The sequence below is a fragment of the Aedes albopictus genome, unplaced genomic scaffold, assembly GCF_035046485.1.
Source record: "Aedes albopictus strain Foshan unplaced genomic scaffold, AalbF5 HiC_scaffold_244, whole genome shotgun sequence".
NCBI lineage: Eukaryota > Metazoa > Arthropoda > Insecta > Diptera > Culicidae > Aedes > Aedes albopictus.
This window is the reverse complement of record NW_026917029.1, coordinates 1-25736: the sequence shown is the minus strand read 5'-3', so window position 1 is coordinate 25736 and position 25736 is coordinate 1. Positions and strand designations below refer to the sequence as shown.

Below are 25736 nucleotides of genomic sequence, written 5' to 3'. Positions count from 1 at the left end.
ATCTAATAAGTTGTGAAAGTATTAAACTAATATTAGACACAGTTAATTAAAACTGCAGTAAATGTGTATTACTATTTTTTCTTCAGACTCTCGTTAGAGATTCCCATAAAAACTAAACGAGGCCACAGAAATTCAAGGAATCCTAATCGTTTATCAAATATTTAAATCCAAATACAAAAAGCTCATAAACTTGATTAAAACACAATTTGAATGCAATTTCTTGCACTCCAAAACATTGTGATCCAATTGTCAATGAAAAATTATTTGCTATAAATAAAACAGAGAATCACTAACACGCAGCACGGTTTCTATAAGAATCGCTCGGCAGCAATGAGTTTGCATGAATTTATTAACTGTAGAAACTGTTGAATTTCTATACCGGATTTAGTAAAGCTATTGATCGCATATGTCATCGTTTACGGGGCACAACTCAAAATTTGCCATTTTTGAGATTTTGATGGCAAATGACAAAAAAACTACGTGAACTATCATCTCATAAAGACTTGTTCCAGAATTTATTGGAAAACGCGAGATGTTGGCATGTTTTACTTTTTTTTTGCAAAAAAGGCACTACTCAAAATCAACCAACTTTTTCAATAGTAGAAACATAGTTTTCCATTATTCATGAAACAGAAAGTCTTTCAGTTCCTATTTCAAGTAAACTTGTAGAAGGTACTAAGATTCACAATTTACAAACGCTTTTTTTTTTGAATTCACATTTTTTTATAGTGCAGGAAACCGGCGACATATGGTATTGTTACTCTTTAACATTATTCGATTGGCTTCGAACATGGACGTTTAAGGTTACATGAATCCCAAATTAAAATAATAAAAATAAAATTCCATTTACATCGAACCCTTCAGACAATTTACTGTAGGGTCTTGTACAATTTGGGCAGGTGTACCTATTTTGGGCACTTGCCGCTATAACTAAGTCAATGTCAAACCGATTGATTTGAAATTTTGTATAGAGTTTGGCACGTACAGTATCTAACTCTGTACAAAAATTCAAATCAATCGGTTTGACATTGACTTAGTTATAGCGGCAAGTGCCCAAAATAGGTACACCTGCCCAAATGGTACAATACCCTATATTGGTTATCAAGCATTGACATGAACTGTGTTAGCTCAGCGAAGCAATCGACATACAATTTTATTTTAATTTAGCTATTCCGACAAACGCCGCATTGCTACAAATTTCAAAAAAACAAAATGGACAATATTCTACGAGGGTCTGAGATGGCCAAAAATGAGCCTACGTTATTTATGGACAACGCCTAGGGCTGTTTCTGGATATCTCCCATAAAATATCCGAGAAATTTTCGAAACCAATTTCAGGCGAAACTTGATGGAGGAAAAAAAGTTCTACAGTATTATTTAAATAGAAATTTCTAATTTTGGAAAAAAGCGGTAATCCATGTTGACTTTAAAATAAATGTATGACTACATTTCTGCTGTGGATCGCAAGTCAGTCCCATCTGAATTTTGAGAAAAAAACCGCTTTGTAATCGTTAATGGGTTATATAATATTATGTTGACGTCGGGTGTTTTCTTATTCTTTTACTGTGTCAAATTTGCATAACGATACAAGCATTAAAAGTATAAATATAGCGATTTGCACCTCACTCTCTTACAGACGCGCAGGGTATATTTGAAACTTTAAACGTGATTATGTCATCATGTTTTTGCAAAAACGTCGATGCGGTGACTACGATTGCGGAAACAGTTTCTCAACCAATTTTTAAAGTGTTTTTAAGTCTTCGCTATTTATATATTTGTTTATTAAAAAAGTAACCTTTGAGAAAAATTGTTCCCTTTTGCAAAATAAAATCTTTTTCTGTAATTCGATTGTTCAATAGCATCGTCCGCTAGTAACGGTTTTGTTTTGGGCTTGCGCTTTAAGTTGAGCCGTTGGACTGTAATCGTAGTCACGGCAAAGCTCTTTAAAGAAAAATACGTTTCACTGAAATTGTTATAACTTTGGTAATTTTTCAAGTTCTCAAACTGATTTTACACATCGATTTATCTACTGTTATGGCGTAAAGAGAGAATTAAAAATAAAGTCTGCATAGTTTCAAAAAAAAATCCAACTTTTATTTTTTTCACCTACCTTGTGTGTATGTTGCATCTGAGATTTGCAATAAAAATGTAAACAAAAAGTGAACAAAATCCATAAAACATGAAAAAGTTTTATCTGTCGCAATTATTTTATTTCTGACTTCCTGACCTCTAGGTTGTCAAAGCTTGAAATCGAAAGATAAAGAGTAGTTTTTCCAAATGCGGAAAAAAAGTGTTGGTTGGTTAGAAATTCTAAGAGTTCTGGAAAGCCAAAGTTCAGCATTTTCTACAGAAATTTCACCTTTTTGTGCTCCGTCCCGAAAGGGATATAGTTTGTTCACCAAAATCGAAAAACAACACAAAGACAGGTAAACCCATAATGGAAAGTTATTGCAAGTCAGTCCCATTACTAACTTGTGTACCCTGCAGTACAAAATCGAACACTGTTTTAGCCAGATATATATTTTTCACAGTTATGTTTTCACGTTTGAAATATTTTGTGACAGTTCAACGATGATCGCAGAAGTTTTCAATTTCTGGCGATTTTCCGAAGTTTTACATAGGAAACATATTTTAAACTTCAATGTCTATTTTATCAATGCTATTTTTTGATAGATATAGGATTAACTTGCGATTCACGGCAGACTTGTGAACGAATTTAAATTTATAAATTCAAGAAAAGTTACGTTAAGCTCAAAACGAAATTTTTGCCGAATTTTGTACGATTTATTTTTTTAAAACACTCTTTCAATTCCCTCAAGATGTATAAGTTTTTCTCCAGGAATTTGTTTTTTGCAATTTCTCATCGTAATAGGCTGTCTTACCCCACGCAAATCTGACAGGAAAAGGCCTACTTTCCCACACCAAACTAACAGTGCTGTAATGGTTCATTACAGCACTGATTTGCGTTGCGTAATGAACCATTACAGCACTGTTTTTAGTTTTGGTCAACTTCTTGATGCTTTCTGGACGCAGTTCTGAAAAATTGTGACAACTGCACAGTATAACCTGTTATGATCAGATTTTCTTTAGCGTTGGCTATGAACATCAGTGTGCAGTTTGATGGAAAAGTTTTGTTAAAAACTATCCTCAAGGGTAATTTATGAAATTGCAAAAAACGTTGTACGCAACTCGGTGCAGAACTCGATTTTTCCAGCACTCGTCGTAATTATCCAACTCGGCAAGCCTCGTTGGATAAATGTACGACTCGTGCTGTAAAAATCGTCATTCTGCACCTTGTTGTGTAAACTACTATTGTAAGCTTCTCAAACTTATGGATTTCAACAGGAATCCTACAATAATGAACTTCTTAACCCTTCAGGACACGCGCCGTTGTAAAAAGTACAACACTACCAAAAAACCTCGCTCGTCGTATACAGCGCGAGCGCGGTGAAGTTTCAGCTACTCGATGGCGCGCGTCCTGAAAGGTTAATTAAGGACGAAAATCTCTCAAAAATTATAATATACACCTCTTAAGTTATTGCGACAAAATTAAAAATGTCACATAAAGGTAATGAATGTCCATGATTTCCACAATGCTGACCGGAAATTCTTACACTAAAAATAACTAAACAAACAATAACTCGTGAATCCCCAAAAAATTCACCCATTTCTTTGCATATACAACATCTTCCAAAATACAAACTTTGAAATGTAAAAAAGTGTTTAATTAAAATCACTTAATTAATAATTCCATATAAACTGTTTCAGTGCATAACATTTTGTTTGTTATAGTAAAATGAAACCTAAAATTTCGATTGTATATCATCTTTCATCGTTGTGAGTTCAAACACGGATGAAAATATTGACATATTCTGCATCGGCTTGCTATCAAAAGATCAACTTAATCACAGACATGCATTCTAGGAAAATTACTCTATTGTAACTCTTACTGTATTCAAACAAATTTGTGGCCCTGAGAAGGGCCGTTTTTGTCAGCTGTGGTTCTTCGTAGAATAAATTTACTTCGAGCTGGTGTACTTGGTCACGGCCTTGGTACCTTCAGAGACGGCGTGCTTGGCCAATTCTCCCGGCAAAAGCAGACGGACAGCTGTCTGGATTTCGCGGGATGTGATAGTCGAGCGCTTGTTGTAGTGAGCCAAACGGGATGCCTCAGCAGCGATCCGTTCGAAGATGTCGTTGACGAAGCTGTTCATGATGCTCATAGCCTTCGATGAAACACCGGTATCAGGGTGGACCTGCTTCAGCACCTTGTAGATATAGATGGCGTAGCTTTCCTTCCTGCGTTGCTTCTTCTTCTTCTTGTCTCCCTTGACGACGCTCTTCTGAGCCTTGCCGGACTTCTTGGCGGCCTTTCCACTGGTCTTCGGTGCCATTTTCAAACGACTGTATACTCTGGAATCGAGAAACGAATGATTCTACCCAGGCGATTGCCTGCTCTTTTATACCCCTAGAATAGCAACGAACGCTCAGCCCCTTTTTTACACTACGTATACCTACTGTTCATTTGCCCATCCTTGTATTGGATTCATGTACCATAACGAATGTATAAAATAAACGGGGAACGTCATTTCCCATCAGTACTGTTTCGTATATCGTATCGTTAGCACTCGCTCTACACATCTCTATCAAAATGTCTGGCCGTGGCAAAGGAGGAAAAGTTAAGGGAAAGGCAAAGTCCCGCTCGAATCGCGCCGGATTGCAATTCCCAGTCGGTCGTATTCATCGTCTGCTTCGGAAGGGTAATTATGCAGAGCGCGTTGGTGCCGGTGCTCCAGTCTATCTGGCTGCCGTGATGGAATATCTGGCTGCGGAAGTGCTTGAGTTGGCAGGAAACGCTGCCCGCGATAACAAGAAGACCCGTATTATCCCACGTCATCTACAGTTGGCCATCCGCAACGATGAGGAATTGAACAAGCTTCTGTCTGGAGTGACCATCGCACAGGGTGGTGTGTTGCCAAACATTCAGGCCGTGTTGTTGCCCAAGAAAACGAAAAGAAGGCCTAAATCATCTATCTTCAACACCCTAACACAAAACCGTCCTTTTCAGGACGACCATTAGATATTCAATGAAAGAGTTATGTTAGAAAATAATTAATTGATTTAATATTTTGAGAATTGCTTCGATATTATTAGAAAATACCCTGTGGTAGTATGGCCTTTGGCATCTTTCCCTCTGCTCAAAGGAAACTAACACATATTTGCGCACGACGCACACACATTGGCATTAAATATTTCGTGCCGGACGTTTTGTGGTTGGTAACGACAAGCAAAGGAAAGCAAATAAGGTGAGACGAAATTTCTGAACTGGCTTGAAATGTTTCTAGGAGTAAGTAGGTAACGTGCGTTATAAGATGGTTGTATCAATTCGTGTGAAAACATGTAATACTAGTTAACAGCTTTATTTTTATCCTGAAATCAATCCTTTTACAAAGTGAAATATCCGCTCTTATGACAATCATCGCGAATACACGATATGGCTGACGAGTAATTTAGAAACAATCTCTTCATCTATAGTGTAGTATAGTATAGTATTCTATGTCCAGAATTATGAAGTCATAAGTATGACTCTGGGGAAACAACTATTTTCAGGGCATAACTTCAGACATTTTGAAAAACGATATTTTTTTCAAATGTTCGATATAACGCCCGACAACAAAAAAATGAGTATTTACTTAACTGATAGCTTCTACAATAAAAATTAACTATGTGATTGAATTATCACCCAAGCAACACACATGTTATAATAGAGTTACGACAGCGCAAGTTTTGGTTGTATAGAAGTTTATTTTACGTAATTCTAACATTGTGTTAAAATAACGTAAAATAAACTTCTATACAACCAAAACTTGCGCTGTCGTAACTTTTATACAACATGTGTGCTGCTTGGGCATGTGTTCAACAATCCGATTTCGAGAGATGGCATATTACGAAACTATATGCCACAATCATCCTATAATACCACAAATGACCAAAGTGGCATATATGTTTATATTTTTTCAAACAAGAATTGTCATGAGACATGAACTAATAAAAACGTTAGTCGCTAAATAATTAATTATGTTAAAGAAATACAATGAATTTGCAATATACTATACAATATAGAGGAAAACAAAGATATAACTCTTACTAGAAGCAAAATTGTGGCCCTTAGAAGGACCGTTTGTTTTTGGTCAAAAATGTGTTCTAAAATCACGAGAGTCGCTTTTTTCACTGAACTTAAGCACGTTCACCACGGATACGACGTGCCAGCTGGATGTCCTTTGGCATAATCGTGACACGCTTGGCATGGATGGCGCACAGATTGGTATCTTCAAACAATCCAACCAGATAGGCTTCGCTGGCTTCCTGCAGAGCCATAACAGCCGAGCTCTGGAAGCGTAGATCAGTTTTGAAGTCCTGGGCGATTTCACGGACCAGGCGTTGGAAAGGCAATTTGCGGATCAACAACTCCGTGGACTTCTGGTAACGACGAATCTCACGCAGGGCAACAGTTCCTGGCCGGTAGCGATGAGGCTTCTTCACTCCACCGGTAGCTGGAGCACTCTTGCGAGCGGCTTTGGTGGCCAACTGTTTGCGAGGAGCCTTTCCTCCAGTGGACTTACGAGCGGTCTGCTTTGTACGAGCCATTGCTAGTTGAATGTAAACTGAACACTTTCGAATAAAGACTGAAAATGATGCCTGAAAGGCAATGTGGGTTGCTTATATACTGTCGCTCGTGTCTGGGTAGAAGCAGAAGAGAATAAGTTAACGAGAAAGTGCAAAGAGGGAATCCAACCGTCGTTTTACAGTATATATTAGGGTGCACGCTTTCGAACAGACATCAGTTTGATTTCATTCGTTCGAGTCGACACAACGCACATTACCCCCAATAAGCAACAATGACTGGCCGCGGCAAAGGAGGAAAAGGTCTTGGAAAAGGAGGCGCCAAGCGTCATCGCAAAGTTCTGCGTGATAACATCCAGGGTATCACAAAACCCGCCATTCGTCGTCTGGCTCGGCGTGGTGGAGTCAAGCGTATCTCCGGTCTGATCTACGAGGAAACTCGTGGTGTGCTGAAGGTGTTCCTGGAAAACGTGATCCGTGATGCCGTCACCTACACCGAACATGCCAAGCGCAAAACCGTCACCGCTATGGATGTTGTGTACGCTCTGAAGCGCCAGGGACGCACTCTGTACGGTTTCGGAGGTTAAGCTGTGTCAGCAATAAATATGCATACAACAAAACAGCCCTTTTAAGGGCTACCATTCATATCCAAGTAAAGAGTTGTTAGTCCGCTTATTTTTATGCAGTCTTCAAAGATCACCATTACGTGCGCGAGTTTAAAAAAAAAAAAACATGCTCTGAAAAACATTATTGATTCACGAACAGTTCAAATCTTCGCATTTTATTGATCTAGTTAGCTAGTTCAGTTTTTTGAGAAATTGATTCGATTAAAATCGTGAGCGTTTGCAAAAATCAGTCATTGTGGCGGCCATTTTGGAATTCTAACAAGGCTGTCCTTAACCAACAGATCCAAAAACGAGTAAGCTAGTTCCAGGGATGGAATTACATTCAATTTTGCAATGGGATATGCATACATTTTATTGCCCTTGGGTCGCAACGTACAATTTGATCTTTGTAAATTTCTATCTCTCTTTTGTTATTTTTTTTTTGTTTTGAGCAGAAAAAAAAACTGCTACAACCCATCTTGCTTTTATATTTTGCAACGTATTATAATAGTTATTTAATAGTTATTATGCAACTCATTTCAGTTGCATTATGAACCAATTCGGAAAAATTGATCATTATGATACCAAAATGAGTTATATAAAATATAAATTATAATACTGAATTGCATAAAATGTTTTATTATATAATAATCATAGTTCAACTCAAGTTCAACATTTGAGGTCTTTTCTTTATTGGTCTTTTGTCAAATTCCAATTCGCTGTATTTTTTACTTGGAAAGTTCTAGAGATCTGATTTTTTTAGATGATTGTTTGTTTTGTGGGACTCAAAATTTCAAAACATTTGATGACCCCAGGGGTCCTTTAATAAAAAAAATATTACAAAAAGTCCTTGGACTCGTGTTCGACCCAAAACTTTGGGCAGTTCGTAAAGTAGGGTTTGACCAATGTTCATGATCTCTCGTGACTGTAATGCTGTTGGTAGAAACACTGAACGATGACAATCTATTTATTGAACCGAGAAAACCATGTAATGGTGAAATGTTACATATCCGACTGATGTATTCCGGATTCTTTCCTTGAACTCTCCTCGAATTGCAAGTACAGGGGAAAGATAAAATGATCGGGACAGGCAAAATTTTACTTCTAAAAAATATTTCAAATAGCAGTAACTATTCGAAAAGTGCATCAAATATTCTTAAATTTTCACTGTAAGTTGATCAACAAGTTGTGTATCAGTGGACAAAATTTGAAAAAGATCGGTCTATTCTGCACGAAATTATAAAGATTCTAAAAAAGGTATAATTATTCGATAGCCAACTTTGAGCTGTTATATATCCGGATTCAATGAACCGAATGCAATGAAATTTTGTCCATTTATGACTTATATAATGAGCTTTGAAAAACGTTTGGCCTAACTTAAAATTCTTAACACTGAAGAAAATTATAACGATTTCATTATTTTTCTAATAAAACACCAAATTTTCTTAAATTTCAACATCGTTTCAAAATTCAAGATGCTAATTGTAGTTCATTCAAATTCCCTCGAATTGTCTTGAATACAGATATGTTTTGAAAGAAAGTAACAACATAGGTGGCAATTCATTAAAAAAGTAATGGGATGCATATTAAAAATAGACCAATTTACTAAAAAAATAATAAAATTAAAGAAATCGCTATAACTTTTTCTTTTGCGAATAATTTAAAATTGAGTCAAACGTTTTTCAGAGCTCATTATATATGTAAGTCATAAATGGACAAAATTTCATTGCATTCGTTTCATTGAATCCGCAGATATAACAGCTCAAAGTTGGCTGTCGGATAATTCTACCTTTTTCTAAAATGCTTATAACTTCGTGCAGAATAGCCCGATCTTTCCCAAATTTGGACCACTGATACACAACTAGTTGATCAGCTTACAGTGAAAATTTGAGAATATTTGATGCAGTTTTCGAATAGTTACAGCTAATTGGACATTTTTTGACAAGTGAAAATTTTGCCTGTCCCGATCATTTTGTCTATCTATTAATACAGTACCTCAGTTTAATAATAATTAATCACCTTCTTCCGATTATAATTATTGTCTTTTAATACCCAGACGCCGGTACACTCAGTGAGAATTTCTAGCTTAGTTCCAGTGTAACCGATTTTGGACTTTTCATGAATATCAGATTAATTTGCGCCATATTTCTAATCTCTGATGATAGATCTTATCTAATGTCTTTGCCGTTTCTAATACCCTATGCACTCACACATTAGACTTTCTTATTAGATCTAATACATCTACTAAACACAAGGTTAACATTCATCTTTTACTGAACATAGTTTAACTTGTTCCTCCAAATGAACCCGGAGGCAATTTTACATCCGAACAGAGTTCGAACATTATACAACACGTTACTCAATAGTTTTTTATGTGACGAGTTGCAAATAGTTGATTTTTTCAGCACGAGTACATTTATCCAACGAGGCTTGCCGACTTGGATAAATTCGAAGAGTTGCGTTGCGTTGCGTGGTAACGGAGTAATTCGTAGATTGCATACTGAAAGTTGTCATGTTATATCTTTAATACTTCTATCCGAGTTGGATACATACGAAGAGTACACACGCTAACGCCGCTCAGCACAAAAGTGCATAATTTCCAGACTACACCAAAAATGTGTAACCCTTGCACATTCACAAAATCAACTCCTGTGTCCGCAAAATCGTCAAATCCGCAAAAATTTGTGTACAGCAATCTAGCTAGATTTACTAGTGTTTTTGGAAAACAAAAAAAATATCGACATTTCGCATCTAGACGAGTGTACGAGCTGTTTTTGAGAATGTGTAACTGTAACACATTTTTGTGTGGTCTGAAAATTATGCGCTTATGAGTAGGGCTTACACATTTTAGTGCTGAGCGGTTTTACTGTGCAGTAAAAATCGAGTTTTGCAACGAGTTCCGTACAAAATTTAATGCAATGATTTTTTTTCATAATGCAAATATTTTCCATTATGCAACTCATTTCAGTTGCATTATGAACCGCTACGAAAAAGTTGGTCATTATGATACTGAAATGAGTACAGGTATACCTCGATTTAGTGGACATTTCAATTTTTGAAATGTCTATAAAATCGAATTTTACATAAAATCGAAGAAATTTTTATTTTATTTTTATGTAAATTTTATACCAAAATGTACCAAAACATATAAAAATTGCATGAAAATTGAGTTTTCGATAAAAGGCTCGGAGTTTTTGGCATATATTAGTAATTCTCGCTAAATAACGAATAAACCACTATCTCGCTTTTTTGTTACGATCGAAATCTTTTGTCTGCAAAACTATGTATGGTTGATTCAACAGCCAATATTTTGAGCAATGGACATACACAATAACGTTATTTGCATAAATGTTCCAAAAAATTGAAAAAGTTCCTAAATTCCTCCAGGCATCTGAACTTCCTCAAAGGGTTCGGAAATTTAAAAATTCGTGACAATGACAAGCACCTGATAGAGCGTGATTACAGGTTGTGCTGTATTTTCCGAACGATCTTTCTGTACGAGTAGTGTAGGTTTGTGCCGCTATCTGCTTGGTCGTCTTTTGTTGCAATTCTGGGGTGTTAAATTAAATTAAGTGAACCCAGAATTTTCAACTTGATTACGACGGTCTCCGAATAAAACTTTCCACATCAAATCATGTTACAGAATATTTCAGAAAATCTTCCATGTGTTCCTCAAGAAGAGCCACAAAGAATTTTTTAACGAAATTTTGCAAGATTTGCTTCACCAATTCCTCCATGATTTTTCACAAATCATTTCAGAGATTGTTCGAGAAATTCACAAAGGGATTGTTTCAGAAATTCCTTTAGTCATTTATTCATAAATTGCTCTAGGCATTCGTACGAGAATCTTTTGGAGCTTTCATTAGAAAATCTACAAAAAAAATTCAGAAATTTTTCTATTCTATTTTTATTTGCGGAAACTTGTCCAAGCATTTCGCCAAAAAATCCTTCACGGATTCTTTCAAAAAATCTTACATGAATACGTTCTTCATAGATTTGTTTAGATATTCCTTTTATTCTATAAATTTCACAAAAAATTCTATCAAAGCGTCTTGCATGATTTACTTCTGAAATTCTCCCTTTTTTCCAAAAAAATATCCATGAATATGAGTAGAAATTCCTTTATAGAGGAATCTCTATAGGGATTCTTACAAAATTGCGTTCAGATTCCTTCAGAAATATCTTTAGACATTTATTCAGAAATTTCCCCAGAGATTCCCTTAATAAAACATTCAGCGATGCCTTCAGAAACTATTTTTCAGAAAATGTTTCAAAAGTTCCTTCAAAAATATGAACTGGGATACTTTGGAAATTCTTCCAAGGATTTCACCAAATATTCCCACAGTAACTTCCAATTTCTAAGAATTTCTTCAGAATTTTCAGAAATCGATGTGAATGATTTGTTGTAGAAATTCCTCCTTTACCTTTTTTGAGACTGTTTCAGTTTTTATCCGAAAAATCTTTCGGAAATTCCTTTAAGCATTCTCTCAAACGATCCCCCAATGATTTATTCCAAAACTTTCTCCGGGGTTTGCTTTAGAAATTGCTTCAAAGATTTTTTTTAATCTAAATTTTTGTAAAAAAATCTTCCTGGGATTTCTCTAGGAATTTCTCCAGGGTTTCTTGAAAAAATGTGAGAACCATTCGGGAATTTTCTCCGGGCATTTCTATAGAAACTACCCTGGGAATTCCTTCACATTTTTTTTTTCAGGGGTTCTTTCAGATAATCTCCCATGGTTTTTCTTATACATTCTTATTACAAATTCGACCAATAATTTCTTCAAAAATATCTCCAGATTTTCCTCCATGGATTTCTTCACAAATTTCTCCAAGGATGTTTTTGAACGAACTTCTACAAATTTTTCGATAAATATTCCATGGACCTTTGCTGAAATCAATCCTAGGATTCATTTAAAAAAATCTTTCACGAGCTCTTGATAAAATCTTCCATAGATTTTAAAAGAAATTCTGTCAAGGACTTCTTTGGAAACTGCTCGTAGATTTACTTCAAAAAATCATCCAGGGAATCCTTACGAAATTCAGTCAGAATTTTTTCACAAAATCTTCTAGAGATTCCTCTAAACTTTAGAATGTCATTTAGAAATTTCACCAAGAACACCTTAAGAAAGTCTTGCATGGATAGCTTCCAAAAATGGGTTCAAAAAATTTTGCATAGATTGTTCCAGAAATTTATCTACGAATTTCTTCGGATTTCTTTAATAGAGATTCTTCCCGATTTTTTTTCAAAGCATTCATCTAGAAAACCTTTCATGAAGTTTCATAAAAATATTCCATATTTTTTTTAGAATATGATTCACGAAAACATTGAGAATCAGAAGCTCAAAACTCTTTCAAATTTTTCCTTAGAAACTTTCTAAAGAACTGTCTCCAAAAATTGCTTTAGGAATTCTCTACAACAGATTATTAAGGAAATTCCCAAAATTTATTCACATTCCTTTTGGTATTCCTTCAAAATATTTATCTTTGAGAAATTGCTTCAAGAATTTCTTAAGAGAGTCTTTGGAAATCCTCAAAGAAAATTTCCTACAGATTTTGCAGACTTCTACAGAGGATTGCTATGGAAAGGTTGAAAGACATTATTGCAAAGATTCCTGCTAAAATTGACACAGAGATTTCATCAGAAATTCCGCTGAGTATTCCTCTATGTATTTTCGCAGAAACTCTTCCAGGATTTCCTCCAAGCATACCTCTATGAATTTCTCTATGGATTTATCAAGGAGTTCATTAAAAAATGTTTAGGATTTTTGTTTGGGGATTTCTCCAGGATTTTTTTTCCAACAATATCTCAAGAGGTTTTGTTAGGTATTCCACCGGGAGTTTCCAGTTATTCTTTCCGTAACATCCTCAAAAAATCCATCTATGGATTCTAAAAATATTCCTTTTTTCCGAAATTCATTCAGAAATTTATTTAGAATTTTCTTCAGTTTTTTTTTAAATTGCTTCTGAAATTTCTTCAGCGATACTTTAGAGACTTCTTGAATGTTACTAGAATTACTTCAGAAATTTCGGCAGGGATTTCTTTAAAAGTTGTTCCAGCAGTTCCTTCAGGAATTGCTCAAGCGGTTCCTTCAGAGATTCCTCCAGGAATGCATCCTTGGAAATGTACATGTGTAGGGACGCTGGAATCGGGGAATCTTGACTAACTAGCTCTAATTCTACCATGACAGCACTACAAATAGTTTATCACACATTTTGTCATGTGGATCTAATATGAGTGCTCCACAAAATAATTTATTGATATAAAGTGCTCCACGAGTCAAAAGGGCTGAAAACCCCTGCATTATAATTAATCTTGTATCAAGTATTAAACTAATTGAAAATTACAAATTTTATCATTAAAAAATATACATAAAATCGAGGTAAAATGTGCATAAAATCGAAGTACATAAAATCGAGGGTCTATATAATCGAGGGTCCACTAAATCGAGGTATACCTGTAGTATAAAATAGAAATTATGACACTGAATTGCATAAAATACATTATTCAATAGCTAAAACGACTGGGTTTTGACCAGAATCAAGAACAAAATATACTAGGGTATGTGTACCATCAGTAATCTCACGCTCCCATATTCATCCTATTCGAAAACAAGCGATTACGGCACCGAGAGATTCCGTTCTTTTTGTTTTCATGGGTGCTCACTTCTAACAAAAAATACAAAAATAAGAAACAAAACAAACAGCGCTTTAATCCTTTGTTTTTCGTAGGATGAAAATGGGAGCCACATGCTTAATAAGGGAACCAAAACCCTATACTATCTGTCCCGGCAAACTTCGTCTTGCTAAGCTGCGGTGGTTTGACAACTGTTAAGGGCATCGCAGCAACGCACTCTATATTGTTTTAATTTTGATCACGCTGAATTTGTTCCCGGTTCATTACAAACCACCATTTCACTATTTTCATACTTTTTTAAATGATTTCCGTAACTTTTTCTGAATATAAACACAGCCACCATGAATACGAATCAAACCCTGCATAAGTCATCCTGATTGGTTCACCCGTTCGTAAGTTTTGTTGCCTCAAAGGAACTTAAAACTCATTTTTATATATATAGATTTATAAAACGGAAATTGTTAATACTGTATTGAGTCCATGCTCTGGTGGAGTCGGTTTTTAGTTATGATGTAAGAAGTCATTCCTTGAAGCATTGGTGTGTCGGCATAGCATTAGAAGACGGCGAGAGCATGGCAAAGGCAAAGTATTGAAACCAGAACCAGGAAACTACTGCAGAAAAACATGGCTAAAAGTCCTTTATTGGTAATGCAGTTATTAGAAAATAATTAACATTAAACTCAAAAGCATACTTCATACAGTTCTATCCTGTTTGCTCCAATCGTTCTGCAACAACAGCACAAATCTTAGCATTCAATTGATATCATATGATTTAAATCAATGATGCACTATTATCGATCATGTGAAAACAGAATCAATAAAATGCGAAGATTTGAAAGGTTCATGAAGAAATGATGGTTTTCAAAGCATGTTTTTTTTAACTCACGTAAACAATGATTATGATTTTTGAAGACTGCATGAAAACTAGTACACTAATAACTCTTTACTTGGATATCAATGGTAGCCCTTAAAAGGACTGTTTTGTTGTATGAATATTTATTGCTGACACAGCTTAACCTCCGAAACCGTACAGAGTGCGTCCCTGGCGCTTCAGAGCGTACACAACATCCATAGCGGTGACGGTTTTGCGCTTGGCATGTTCGGTGTAGGTGACGGCATCACGGATCACGTTTTCCAGGAACACTTTGAGCACACCACGAGTTTCCTCGTAAATCAGACCAGAGATACGCTTAACTCCACCACGCCGAGCCAGACGACGAATGGCGGGCTTTGTGATACCCTGGATGTTATCACGCAGAACTTTGCGATGACGCTTGGCGCCTCCTTTTCCAAGACCTTTTCCTCCTTTGCCGCGGCCAGTCATTGCTGCTTATTTGGGGTAATGTGCGTTGTGTCGACTCGAACGAATGAAATCAAACTGATGCCTGTTCGGAAGCATGCACCCTAATTTATACTGTAAAACGACGGTTGAATTCCCTTTTTGCTCTTTCTCGTTTACCTATACCTTTCTGCTTCTACCCAGACTCGAGGGACAGTATAAAAGCAACCCTCATTGTGATTCAGGCATCATTTTCCGTCTTCATTCAATCGTATTCAGTTAAGCAATGGCTCGTACAAAGCAGACCGCTCGTAAATCCACTGGAGGAAAGGCTCCTCGCAAACAGTTGGCCACCAAAGCAGCTCGCAAGAGTGCTCCAGCTACCGGTGGAGTGAAGAAGCCTCATCGCTACCGGCCAGGAACTGTTGCCCTGCGTGAGATCCGTCGTTATCAGAAGTCGACTGAGTTGTTGATCCGCAAATTGCCTTTCCAACGCCTGGTCCGTGAAATCGCCCAGGACTTCAAAACTGATCTGCGCTTCCAGAGCTCGGCCGTTATGGCTCTGCAGGAAGCCAGCGAAGCCTATCTGGTTGGATTGTTCGAAGATACCAATCTGTGCGCCATCCATGCCAAGCGTGTCACGATTATGCCAAAGGACATCCAGCTGGCACGTCGTATCCGTGGTGAACGTGCTTAAGTTCAGTGACAAATGTGACACTTTTGATCAACTAAACGGCCCTTCTAAGGGCCACAGAAAATTTATGCAAAGAGTTACAAAATTATATTCCCCACAATTATACAGTATACGCAATGTCAAGAGTCAAGAGTCAAGTTTGGCATAATATAAGGTTGACAAAACGATCGGAATTATTATTTGATGAGTTTAATTGTGGAAATATTTAGGCTCAGTGTGCCAGTTATGGCTATAGTACCTCAAATTCGCCATAGTTGATTTTCAACCTTTAACGATGCAAATCATCAAGAAAAAATATGTGAACAATCGATCACGTTCATAGGGGAAGACGGGGTAAGAAGGCCCGCCGGGGTAAGACGGACCACCTGCAGTTCAGCATGAAAATGCCGTTCTCTATAAAATTTCACGTAGTACTCTGTTCAAATACAAGATATTTATCATTTTGAGCCATTTTGCTTAATGTTTACATTGTGATTTTCAAAACAAACAAGCAAAACAAAGATTTTGCTTCATGATGATGTATTCGATCTAAATTTGTAGCATATGGCCTTAAGGATTTTGATTCGGAAAAACGTTTTTAAACCAAAAAAATAACCCGTTCGTAACTTACCAGGAATGTTAACAAAGCATACGAGGAGCGGAATTGAGATTAGAAAAAAAAATAGTTAGGAACTAGCCTCATCAGTAAAATCTGCGCAAGCGGGGTAAAAGCGACCACCTCGCAAGGGGTAAGACGGCCACCCCCCAGTTCATAGAACAATATAGCTGCAACCCAATTCAATGAAAATTGTTAGTTAAAATATGACATTTCACATAAATATACTCATGCTTGCAGTGTTTGTGCTGCACATAACCAGAAACACTATTTTTGTGATAATAATGGGTGTTTGAGTATCCATATTTATAGTTACCCAATAAAAATAATAAATGGTAACCCTTGGACCTCTATGTTAACCAATTTTTCATGTGAAGGATTTAAGGGAGCCATATCTTACTTTTACGTATGGAATTCAATCATTTTTTATCACTATTATTTAAAAAAAATCGTGATGGTCCTTCTTACCCCTCTGGTGGGCCGTCTTACCCCGTCGTCAAAAATTGAAGTGCTTTTTAATCACATTTTCAAAAGGCTCAAAATTATAAAAAAATCATCATCACGAATTGAAATATATTTTTCTTGCAAGCCTAATACTTTGAAAAATGATGTGCTGTGTTAAAACTTGTGTAATTTATTGTCAGTTTTAAGGTATGATTTTTTTTGCTTAGGGTGGCGGTCTTACCCCGTCTTCCCCTAAAAGATGATTGCACTCATTCAAATTTCACATTTTGCTCAAATTATGATAGAAATAAATTTTTCCTGTAAAGTACGAAATCAAATCTATCATTTGATATATCGCCGACATTCGTCGGCCTTCTTCTTATTTTTGTAGAAGTAGTTTTCCTTAGGTAGTGCGATAACTAGTACAGGCACCCTACCTCGTTTTTTTTACTCGGTAACAACTGGGAAAGGTGATTTTTCATTTTTATTATTCAGTTTCGAAATGTTTATGTACCTACCTATCTCTCGAAATTGCATTTTTTAATGATTTCCATGAAATCTAGTCAAATAATGTCTTCTTTTTTGTTTTTCATTCTCCAATTCCCTAGTATAGTATAACAACAGTATGATGCCTAACGGCGATATGAACTATCCGTTACTTGGTGTCATAGTCTTTTCTCGAGAAATCGTTCTTCAAAATGGAAGAACTTATTTTTGTGAATATCTTTATCATTCTAGACAAAATCATGTATATGTATCGTGAAATTAAGAATATCTGTATGTAAGTGACTTATAGAAGACATTTTTTTTAAATTACACCTTCTTATGAATTTGTTATCTAATTTGCCTCATGTATCAGAGATCTTATTTTTAAGATGATTTCTAGGAGTGGTCATTTTAAAAATATGTACCTGAATTAATCTCGTTTTAACAATTTAAAATTGCTAGAAATTAATTATCTTCTGATAACACACGCTACTTCTAGAGAAAAATCATTCTTGAAATACATTTCTTTCTACATGTATATTCTAATTTCCAATAGTCATCACTACAACCGAAACAGTAATTCTTTCGATGTGAACATTGCATGATACTAACCGTATTTCATTTTTTTTTTGTGTTGAAGCTCACAAATTATTCACTGGACATTTTACAATTATATTAATATGTAGGTACAAAATTTTTGCAGAAATGTTTCTAAAATAACTCGTTATGAATATCTAATGGTCGTCCTGAAAAGGACGGTTTTGTGTTAGGATGATGAAGACAGATAATTTAAGCCTTCTTTTCGGTTTTCTTGGGCAACAAAACGGCCTGAATGTTTGGCAATACACCACCCTGTGCGATGGTCACTCCAGACAGAAGCTTGTTCAATTCCTCATCGTTGCGGATGGCCAACTGCAGATGACGTGGGATGATACGGGTCTTCTTGTTATCACGGGCAGCGTTTCCTGCCAACTCAAGCACTTCAGCAGCCAGATATTCCATCACGGCAGCCAAGTAGACTGGAGCACCGGCACCAACACGCTCTGCATAATTACCCTTCCTGAGCAGCCGATGAATACGACCGACTGGGAATTGCAATCCGGCGCGATTCGAGCGGGACTTTGCCTTTCCCTTAACTTTTCCTCCTTTGCCACGGCCAGACATTTTGATAGAGATGTGTAGAGCGAGTGCTAACGATACGATGTACGAAACAGTACTGATGGGAAATAACGTTCCCCGTTTATTTTATACTTTCGTGCTGGTACACGACTCCAATACAAGGATGGGCAAATGAACAGTAGGTATACGTAGTGTAAAAAAGGGGCTGAGCGTCCGTTGGTATTCTAGGGGTATAAAAGAGCAGGCAATCGCCTGGGTAGAATAATTCGTTTCTCGATTCCAGAGTATACAGTCGTTTGAAAATGGCACCGAAGACCAGTGGAAAGGCCGCCAAGAAGTCCGGCAAAGCTCAGAAGAGCGTTGTCAAGGGAGACAAGAAGAAGAAGAAGCAACGCAGGAAGGAAAGCTACGCCATCTATATCTACAAGGTGCTGAAGCAGGTCCACCCTGATACCGGTGTTTCGTCGAAGGCCATGAGCATCATGAACAGCTTTGTCAACGATATCTTCGAACGGATCGCTGCTGAGGCATCCCGTCTGGCTCACTACAACAAGCGCTCGACTATCACATCCCGCGAAATCCAGACAGCTGTCCGTCTGCTTTTGCCTGGAGAATTGGCCAAGCACGCCGTCTCTGAGGGTACCAAGGCCGTGACCAAGTACACCAGCTCAAAGTAAATCTGTTCTCTCGAAGAAGAACAGCTGACAAAAACGGCCCTTCTCAGGGCCAAAATTTGTTTGAATACTAGAAGAGTTACAATAGAATAGTTTTCCTAGAATGTATGTCTGTGACCTAGTTTATATCAATTCGATGCAGATTGTGGGTAGATTGAAATGGCAATATTTTCATCTATATTTGAATTAAAACGAACATTTTAATTTTTTCCTGTAACAAACAAAATTCTATGTACTGAAATGCTGAAACTGATCCATTATTGGAATGGTATTGCTGCTAATGGTAAAACCCGGGTCTTCTTACTGGGGAGTATTTAGCGGTAAACAAGAGTGATGCTAGGTTTCCGATACATGGCCAGTTATCAGTGCTCTTGTTTTGTTTTCTTTAAGAAAGAAATTTCTAAGAAAACAAAGCAAAACTGTATCAAAATCGATACTTTATTGCCCTTCAATGGCAATTGAATAATGCGACATGCACTATACAAAGGATACGGGTAATGTCACAATAGATCTAAAAACTGGTCGCAGTGACAGACCCGAACAGGAATAAAAAAAATGTACTGAAACAGTTTATATTGAAGAGTGAATCAACTGTATTTTTTTCACTTAAATGTTACATTTACACCGTGTCCAATAAGTTTTCATACAAATTACAAATTTAGAAAATATAATTTTATTTCACATCTGTTATTCATATTTTTAAAATGAATGCATGTATGGTGGTTCTTCAACATAGTACTGATTCAATAAAGCATACGGTTTAGAAAAAAAACGTTATTTTCTATTTGTATTTAAAAGCCTAGCAGTACACATCCGTTTTCTGAAGTCCGTTTGCACCGGCACGCAAAAAAAATGTTCAAAAAGTTGTTTACTCTACGGTTGCTAAAGATTCCATAACGTTAAATTTTGAGTTCTTATCCCAAGTAGGTATTATATCAAATGGATATACAAAGGCCAAAACAATACAATTTTAGTGATGATATGGTAAGAAATTTGCAAGTATTTCATTCTTAATAAGGAATATTCATTATTAAGAATTGAGGGGCTCAGAATCAATAGAGTGTAAGTGACCATTTTGTCGATTTGCTTAGCATATCAAAAAATCTTCAGATTTCAAGCTTTCTGGAGCTTATTTAAGATTATTTTGACGATGATTAGAAAAATTACAATAAATCGTAGAAAATTGCGTCGATTTCAAAACTCCAACCATTTTGTATGGGATGAAAAATTTTTGAAAATCTTTAAACCTCATTTACTCGAAAGTTGTCTATCAGTGGTCCAAATTTGAGAAAGATCTAGCTATTCTACAAGAAATTAGAAAGATGCTAGAAAAAGCTAAAATTATCTGATAGCCAATTTTGAACTGCTATATCTCCGGATTCAATGAACCGAATGCAATGAAATTTTGAGCGTTTATGACCTACACGATCAACTGCTTTACGAAATCTTGTATCGAAATTCAAATGTTTCTACAGTTTATAAATTCATGCTAGCTTATTGCAGCCGAGCGATTTTCATAAAACCCGTACGTATTAATGATTCCCTTTTTTATATTGGACAAACAATGTTTCATTGATAATTGATTCGTAATGTTTTGGAATGCAAGAAATAATAGCAACAGGTAAGGACATTTACCGATACTTTTTTCATCAAAATGCATTACAGTGGGAATATTTTCAGATATAAGTTTGGTTTTTACGGAATTGAAGAGGTTCTGAGAACAAGATTTTATTTCTAAGGTCAGGGTTTGAATTATATTATTAAAAACCGGCTTTGATCTTCAGTACTTCAGTTGATCTTAGATAGCCAAGGAATTTGCTAAGTTGTCAATTTTATTGTGTTTTCAAGTGTATGAGTGCTTTTAATTTTCGAATTTAAATATTTGACAGCTTTAAATTTTTATTTAGTATTTGCTAATTGGATTTAAATATTTGTTTGTGTTGTATTCGCAGTTGGTGGGTTTATTTGTCCATATATAAATAAGAAATACTCACATTGAGGAAAACTCCTTCTTATGACATGTGTGAATCCATACTTACGATGGGTAAACTGTTTCATAACGCATTTGTGCTTTTATTTATTAAGTGATTTAAGTAAAAAGTTGGAAGAACATAGTCAAATATTGTTTTTATTCGAATTCATTCAGATATTGGCAATAAATACAGTTTTGTACTACAATTGAGTAACTCCAGTCATAAGAAGCAGAGCGGAGTATAGCATATACCTAAACTTTAACGTTCATTTATGGCTTTTAAAATTATCTATCACTAAAGGTGTACGTTGAATTCAGTAGGCAAACTCTTCAACAATTGAATCAAATTAATTACTCCACATTCTGCATTATTACAATTACTGCTTTTTAATGAATTTCAATAATTGTCAATGGTGAATGATAGAGGTCACACGCTAAATGGAGCCTGAGCGCAAATTCTAATGATTGGGCATACATAATGCCAAACTAAATCTATACCTCAACATTTCAACTTTTATCTAAAAGTTCCATCAATGATTTTCTGCAATATATTTCTTGTATAAATTATATTTAAGTAATTTATATTAGTTAATTTTAAGAATAAATCATTCAATGATAGTTTACTTTAAAATGCATGCGTTCCTAACACAGACATCAAAATAAAGACCCAATAAAGACTCGGTTTTATCCCCATTCGTTTATTTTATCTACAAGTGTACCTAAATCCAGTTACAATCAAGATGACTGAAACCACTACCGAAGTTGCCGCCGCGGCCCCGGCTGCTGCCTCGCCAGCCAAGACCCCGAAGAAGACCAAAGCCGCCAAAGGAGACGCCAAGAAGCCAAAGAAACCAGCCACTCATCCACCAGCGAACGAAATGGTCTTGGCCGCTCTCAAGAATCTGAAGGAACGGAAGGGATCTTCACTGCAGGCCATCAAGAAGTACATCGGGGCCAATTACAAGTGCGACGTGGCCAAGTTATCCATTTTCATCAGGAAGGCTCTGAAAGCTGGCGTCGAGAAGGGCACCTTCGTTCAGACCAAGGGATCCGGTGCTTCAGGATCGTTCAAGCTGAAGGACAAGAAGGCTGCCGCTGAGAAGAAACCAAAGAAGGCTGCAGGAGAGAAAAAGAAGCCTGCCAAGAAGCCAGCTGCAAAGAAAGCTACTGGTGAGAAAAAGGCCAAGAAGCCTGCTGCCAAGAAACCAGCTGGCGAGAAGAAAGCCAAAGCAGCCGGTGCCAAGGCCGCCAAGAAAGCCGGAACAGTGAAGAAGGCTGCTGCTCCCAAGCAAAAGGCTACCAAACCATCGAAGGCTGCTGCCAAGAAGCCCAAGACTCCCAAGCCGAAGAAGGCTGCACCGGCAAAGAAAGCAGCTCCGAAAAAAGCCGCTGCCAAGAAGTAAGCTGGGGATCGAAGCCGTTGAAATGAAACCTCGTTACAAAATCAGTCCTTTTCAGGACTACAAATGTGATTTCATTTAAGAGTTATGTTTTAATTAGAATTCCCGCTGCAGCACTTGGCAATGCAAGAAAACTAAAACAACATTTTATTGCTATCTGAAACGAACATTGAATTGTTTTGTTTCTTATTTTTGTGTCTTTTGTTGAAAAGGGCACGCATGAAAACAAAAAGAACGGAATCAATCGGTTCATACAGCAGCATAGGTAAGGGGCTGTCCATTAATTCTGTAAGGGATTTTTTGCGATTTTTCGACACCCCCTCCCCCCCTTGTAAGATTTTTTGTATGGAAAGCCAAATATTTTTGTATGGCGCGTAAGATTTCTCAAACCCCCCCTCCCCCTATAAACCCTTACGTAATTAATGGACAGCCCCTAAATTGCTGCAAAGTGACAGAGTTTCACTAAACGAAGTCATTTTCAGGCAGTTTTAACTACGAAGCATGTTAGCAGCCTTTTTTTAGATCCGAATTTTGAAACAATAATTGTATCCTTTCGTTTCTAGAAAATTATTTACACCCTTAACCCGGGAGTGGTCGCGTACTGAATAGGTACACAAACATAAAAAAAAAACTCGCTTGTTGCACACAGCGTGGTGTCGCTGAGGGTAGTCGAAGACGCGACTGCTCGACAATTGATGTTTCACTATTATACAAAATGAACGTTTCATGGAAATTAGTAGTAACTCTTTAATTGAATATTAATGGTAGCCCTTAAAAGGGCTGTTTTGTTGTGCGTATATTTATTGCTGACACAGCTTAACCTCCGAAACCGTATAGAGTGCGTCCCTGGCGCTTCAGAGCGTACACAACATCCATAGCGGTGACGGTCTTGCGCTTGGCATGCTCGGTGTACGTGACGGCATCACGGATCACGTTTTCCAGGAACACCTTCAGGACGCCACGGGTTTCCTCATAGATCAGACCGGAGATACGCTTGACTCCACCACGCCGAGCCAGACGACGAATGGCGGGCTTTGTGATACCCTGGATGTTATCACGCAAAACTTTGCGATGACGCTTGGCGCCTCCTTTTCCAAGACCCTTTCCTCCTTTGCCACGGCCAGTCATTGCTGTTTATTTGGGGTAATGTGCGTTGTGTCGACTCGAACGAATGAAATCAAACTGATGCCTGTTCGGAAGCATGCACCCTAATTTATACTGTAAAACGACGGTTGGATTCCCTCTTTGCACTTTCTCGTTAACTTATTCTCTTCTGCTTCTACCCAGACACAAGCGACAGTATAAAAGCAACCCTCATTGCCTTTCAGGCATCATTTTCAGTCTTTATTCGATCGTGTTCAGTTGACAATCAACTAGTAATGGCTCGTACTAAGCAGACCGCTCGTAAATCCACTGGAGGAAAGGCTCCTCGCAAACAGTTGGCCACCAAAGCCGCTCGCAAGAGCGCTCCGGCCACCGGAGGAGTGAAGAAGCCTCATCGCTACCGGCCAGGAACTGTTGCCCTGCGTGAAATCCGTCGTTACCAGAAGTCCACGGAGCTGTTAATCCGCAAGTTGCCTTTCCAACGCCTGGTCCGTGAAATCGCCCAGGACTTTAAAACTGATCTACGCTTCCAGAGCTCGGCCGTTATGGCTCTGCAGGAAGCCAGCGAAGCCTATCTGGTTGGATTGTTTGAAGATACCAATCTGTGCGCCATCCATGCCAAGCGTGTCACGATTATGCCAAAGGACATCCAGCTGGCACGTCGTATCCGTGGTGAACGTGCTTAAGTCATGTGACAAATGTGACACTTTTGACCAACTAAACGGCCCTTCTAAGGGCCACAGAAAATTTATGCAAAGAGTTATAAAATTATATTCCTCATAATTATACAGTACTTCGCAATGTCAAGAGCAACAGTTTGGCATAATATAAGGTTGACAAAACGATCGGAATTATTATTTGATGAGTTTGATTGTGGAAATATTTACCTCGTTTTTGTACTAGGTAACAACTGGAAAGGGTGATTTTTCATTTTTATTATTTAGTTTCGAAATGTTTATGTACCTACCTATCTCTCGAAATTGCATTTTTTTTTTTAATGATTTCCATGAAATCTAGTCAAATAATGTCTTCTTTTTTGTTTTTCATTCTCCAATTCCCTAGTATGGTATAACAACAGTATGATGCCTAACGGCGAAATGAACTATCCGTTACTTGGTGGCATAGTCTTTTCTCGAGAAATCGTTCTTAAAAATGGAAGAACTTATTTTGTGAATATCTTTATCATTCTAGACAAAATCATGTATATCAAAAAAAAAATTAAGAAATTAAGAATATCTTTATGTAAGTGACTAACAAGCATGTCAACTGATTTCACTATGGATTTTCATACTCCTAATACTGGATGAATATAAACGACTGTTAGTTTATTTATGTCTCTCTCTCTCTCTTCTTGGCGTAACGTCCTCACTGGGACAAAGCCTGCTTCTCAGCTTAGTGTTCAATTAGCACTTCCACAGTTTTTAACTGAGAGCTTCCTCTGCCAATGACCATTTTGCATGTGTATATCGTGTGGCAGGCAAGAAGATACTCTATGCCCAAGGAAGTCAAGGAAATTTCCTTTACGAAAAGATCCTGGACCGACCGGGAATCGAACCCGTCACCCTCAGCATGGTCATGCTGAATACCCGTGCGTTTACCGCCTCGGCTATATGGGCCCCATAGTTATTTATGTCTAATGATTTAATTCATGGACTGGACACAAGAAACCTGCAAATAGTGGGATTTTCAAGAGCCCGATTTTCAAACGATAATTCTGAAACTTGTTTTTTAGCTTTTTTTTAAACGAAACCGACATTTTCAACCGCTTTTGACAGTTTCTCACAAAACTGTTTTAGTTTACGAAACTGCCCCTGCAACCAATTTTCACATTTTAGAAGTTTATCAGCGTGTTGTGCAGTTCTTTATCCATGAAAGTTATATCGGCATCGCAAGAACGCTTACAGCACTACCAAGCGGCAAAATTCGAAAACTTAAGATTTCTGCATACATTTGACCAAGTTTTCCCATACAAACTTCAAGCATTTTGAACGCCCCCTTAGGCTCAACCGATTTTGCTGAAATTTTGAACGTAGCTTCTGGGAGTCCAAAACTACTGATTTAAGAGGTAAGCCTTGGCATTTTTCGATATTTTTGTTTTTCATATAA

General features: G+C 37.1%; 8 protein-coding genes across 8 annotated transcripts; 4 read left to right on the top strand and 4 right to left on the bottom strand.

Annotated features, from left to right (window-relative positions):
- Positions 1-3929: 3929 nt before the first annotated feature.
- LOC109420130 (histone H2B) lies at positions 3930-4440 on the bottom strand. Its single transcript, XM_019694443.3, has one exon. The coding sequence runs from the start codon at positions 4392-4394 to the stop codon at positions 4020-4022; it is 375 nt and encodes a 124-aa protein (XP_019549988.1). The 5' UTR covers positions 4395-4440; the 3' UTR covers positions 3930-4019.
- Positions 4441-4588: 148 nt separating this feature from the next.
- LOC109431219 (histone H2A) lies at positions 4589-5095 on the top strand. The gene has a single exon (XM_019707431.3). It carries the CDS (start codon positions 4652-4654, stop codon positions 5078-5080), a length of 429 nt encoding a protein of 142 aa, XP_019562976.2. The 5' UTR covers positions 4589-4651; the 3' UTR covers positions 5081-5095.
- Positions 5096-6833: 1738 nt separating this feature from the next.
- On the top strand, positions 6834-7257 carry LOC109431191 (histone H4). Its single transcript, XM_020077978.3, has one exon. It carries the CDS (start codon positions 6900-6902, stop codon positions 7209-7211), a length of 312 nt encoding a protein of 103 aa, XP_019933537.1. The 5' UTR covers positions 6834-6899; the 3' UTR covers positions 7212-7257.
- Positions 7258-14757: 7500 nt separating this feature from the next.
- Positions 14758-15264, bottom strand: LOC109431226 (histone H4). Its single transcript, XM_029868513.2, has one exon. The coding sequence runs from the start codon at positions 15185-15187 to the stop codon at positions 14876-14878; it is 312 nt and encodes a 103-aa protein (XP_029724373.2). The 5' UTR covers positions 15188-15264; the 3' UTR covers positions 14758-14875.
- A 1060-nt stretch (positions 15265-16324) lies between these two features.
- On the bottom strand, positions 16325-18588 carry LOC109431199 (histone H2A). Its single transcript, XM_062843482.1, has one exon. The coding sequence runs from the start codon at positions 18523-18525 to the stop codon at positions 18151-18153; it is 375 nt and encodes a 124-aa protein (XP_062699466.1). The 5' UTR covers positions 18526-18588; the 3' UTR covers positions 16325-18150.
- Positions 18589-18736: 148 nt separating this feature from the next.
- Positions 18737-19223, top strand: LOC109431202 (histone H2B-like). Its single transcript, XM_019707415.3, has one exon. The coding sequence runs from the start codon at positions 18783-18785 to the stop codon at positions 19155-19157; it is 375 nt and encodes a 124-aa protein (XP_019562960.1). The 5' UTR covers positions 18737-18782; the 3' UTR covers positions 19158-19223.
- Positions 19224-21832: 2609 nt separating this feature from the next.
- On the top strand, positions 21833-22697 carry LOC109420124 (histone H1). Its single transcript, XM_029868752.2, has one exon. The coding sequence runs from the start codon at positions 21867-21869 to the stop codon at positions 22527-22529; it is 663 nt and encodes a 220-aa protein (XP_029724612.2). The 5' UTR covers positions 21833-21866; the 3' UTR covers positions 22530-22697.
- Positions 22698-23307: 610 nt separating this feature from the next.
- Positions 23308-23719, bottom strand: LOC109431205 (histone H4). Its single transcript, XM_019707419.3, has one exon. The coding sequence runs from the start codon at positions 23652-23654 to the stop codon at positions 23343-23345; it is 312 nt and encodes a 103-aa protein (XP_019562964.1). The 5' UTR covers positions 23655-23719; the 3' UTR covers positions 23308-23342.
- Positions 23720-25736: the final 2017 nt, after the last annotated feature.

Coding starts and splice junctions, on each gene's coding strand:
- LOC109420130 (XM_019694443.3), bottom strand. CDS start 4,394: ATGGCACCGAAGACCAGTGGAAAGGCCGCCAAGAAGTCCGGCAAGGCT.
- LOC109431219 (XM_019707431.3), top strand. CDS start 4,652: ATGTCTGGCCGTGGCAAAGGAGGAAAAGTTAAGGGAAAGGCAAAGTCC.
- LOC109431191 (XM_020077978.3), top strand. CDS start 6,900: ATGACTGGCCGCGGCAAAGGAGGAAAAGGTCTTGGAAAAGGAGGCGCC.
- LOC109431226 (XM_029868513.2), bottom strand. CDS start 15,187: ATGACTGGCCGCGGCAAAGGAGGAAAAGGTCTTGGAAAAGGAGGCGCC.
- LOC109431199 (XM_062843482.1), bottom strand. CDS start 18,525: ATGTCTGGCCGTGGCAAAGGAGGAAAAGTTAAGGGAAAGGCAAAGTCC.
- LOC109431202 (XM_019707415.3), top strand. CDS start 18,783: ATGGCACCGAAGACCAGTGGAAAGGCCGCCAAGAAGTCCGGCAAAGCT.
- LOC109420124 (XM_029868752.2), top strand. CDS start 21,867: ATGACTGAAACCACTACCGAAGTTGCCGCCGCGGCCCCGGCTGCTGCC.
- LOC109431205 (XM_019707419.3), bottom strand. CDS start 23,654: ATGACTGGCCGTGGCAAAGGAGGAAAGGGTCTTGGAAAAGGAGGCGCC.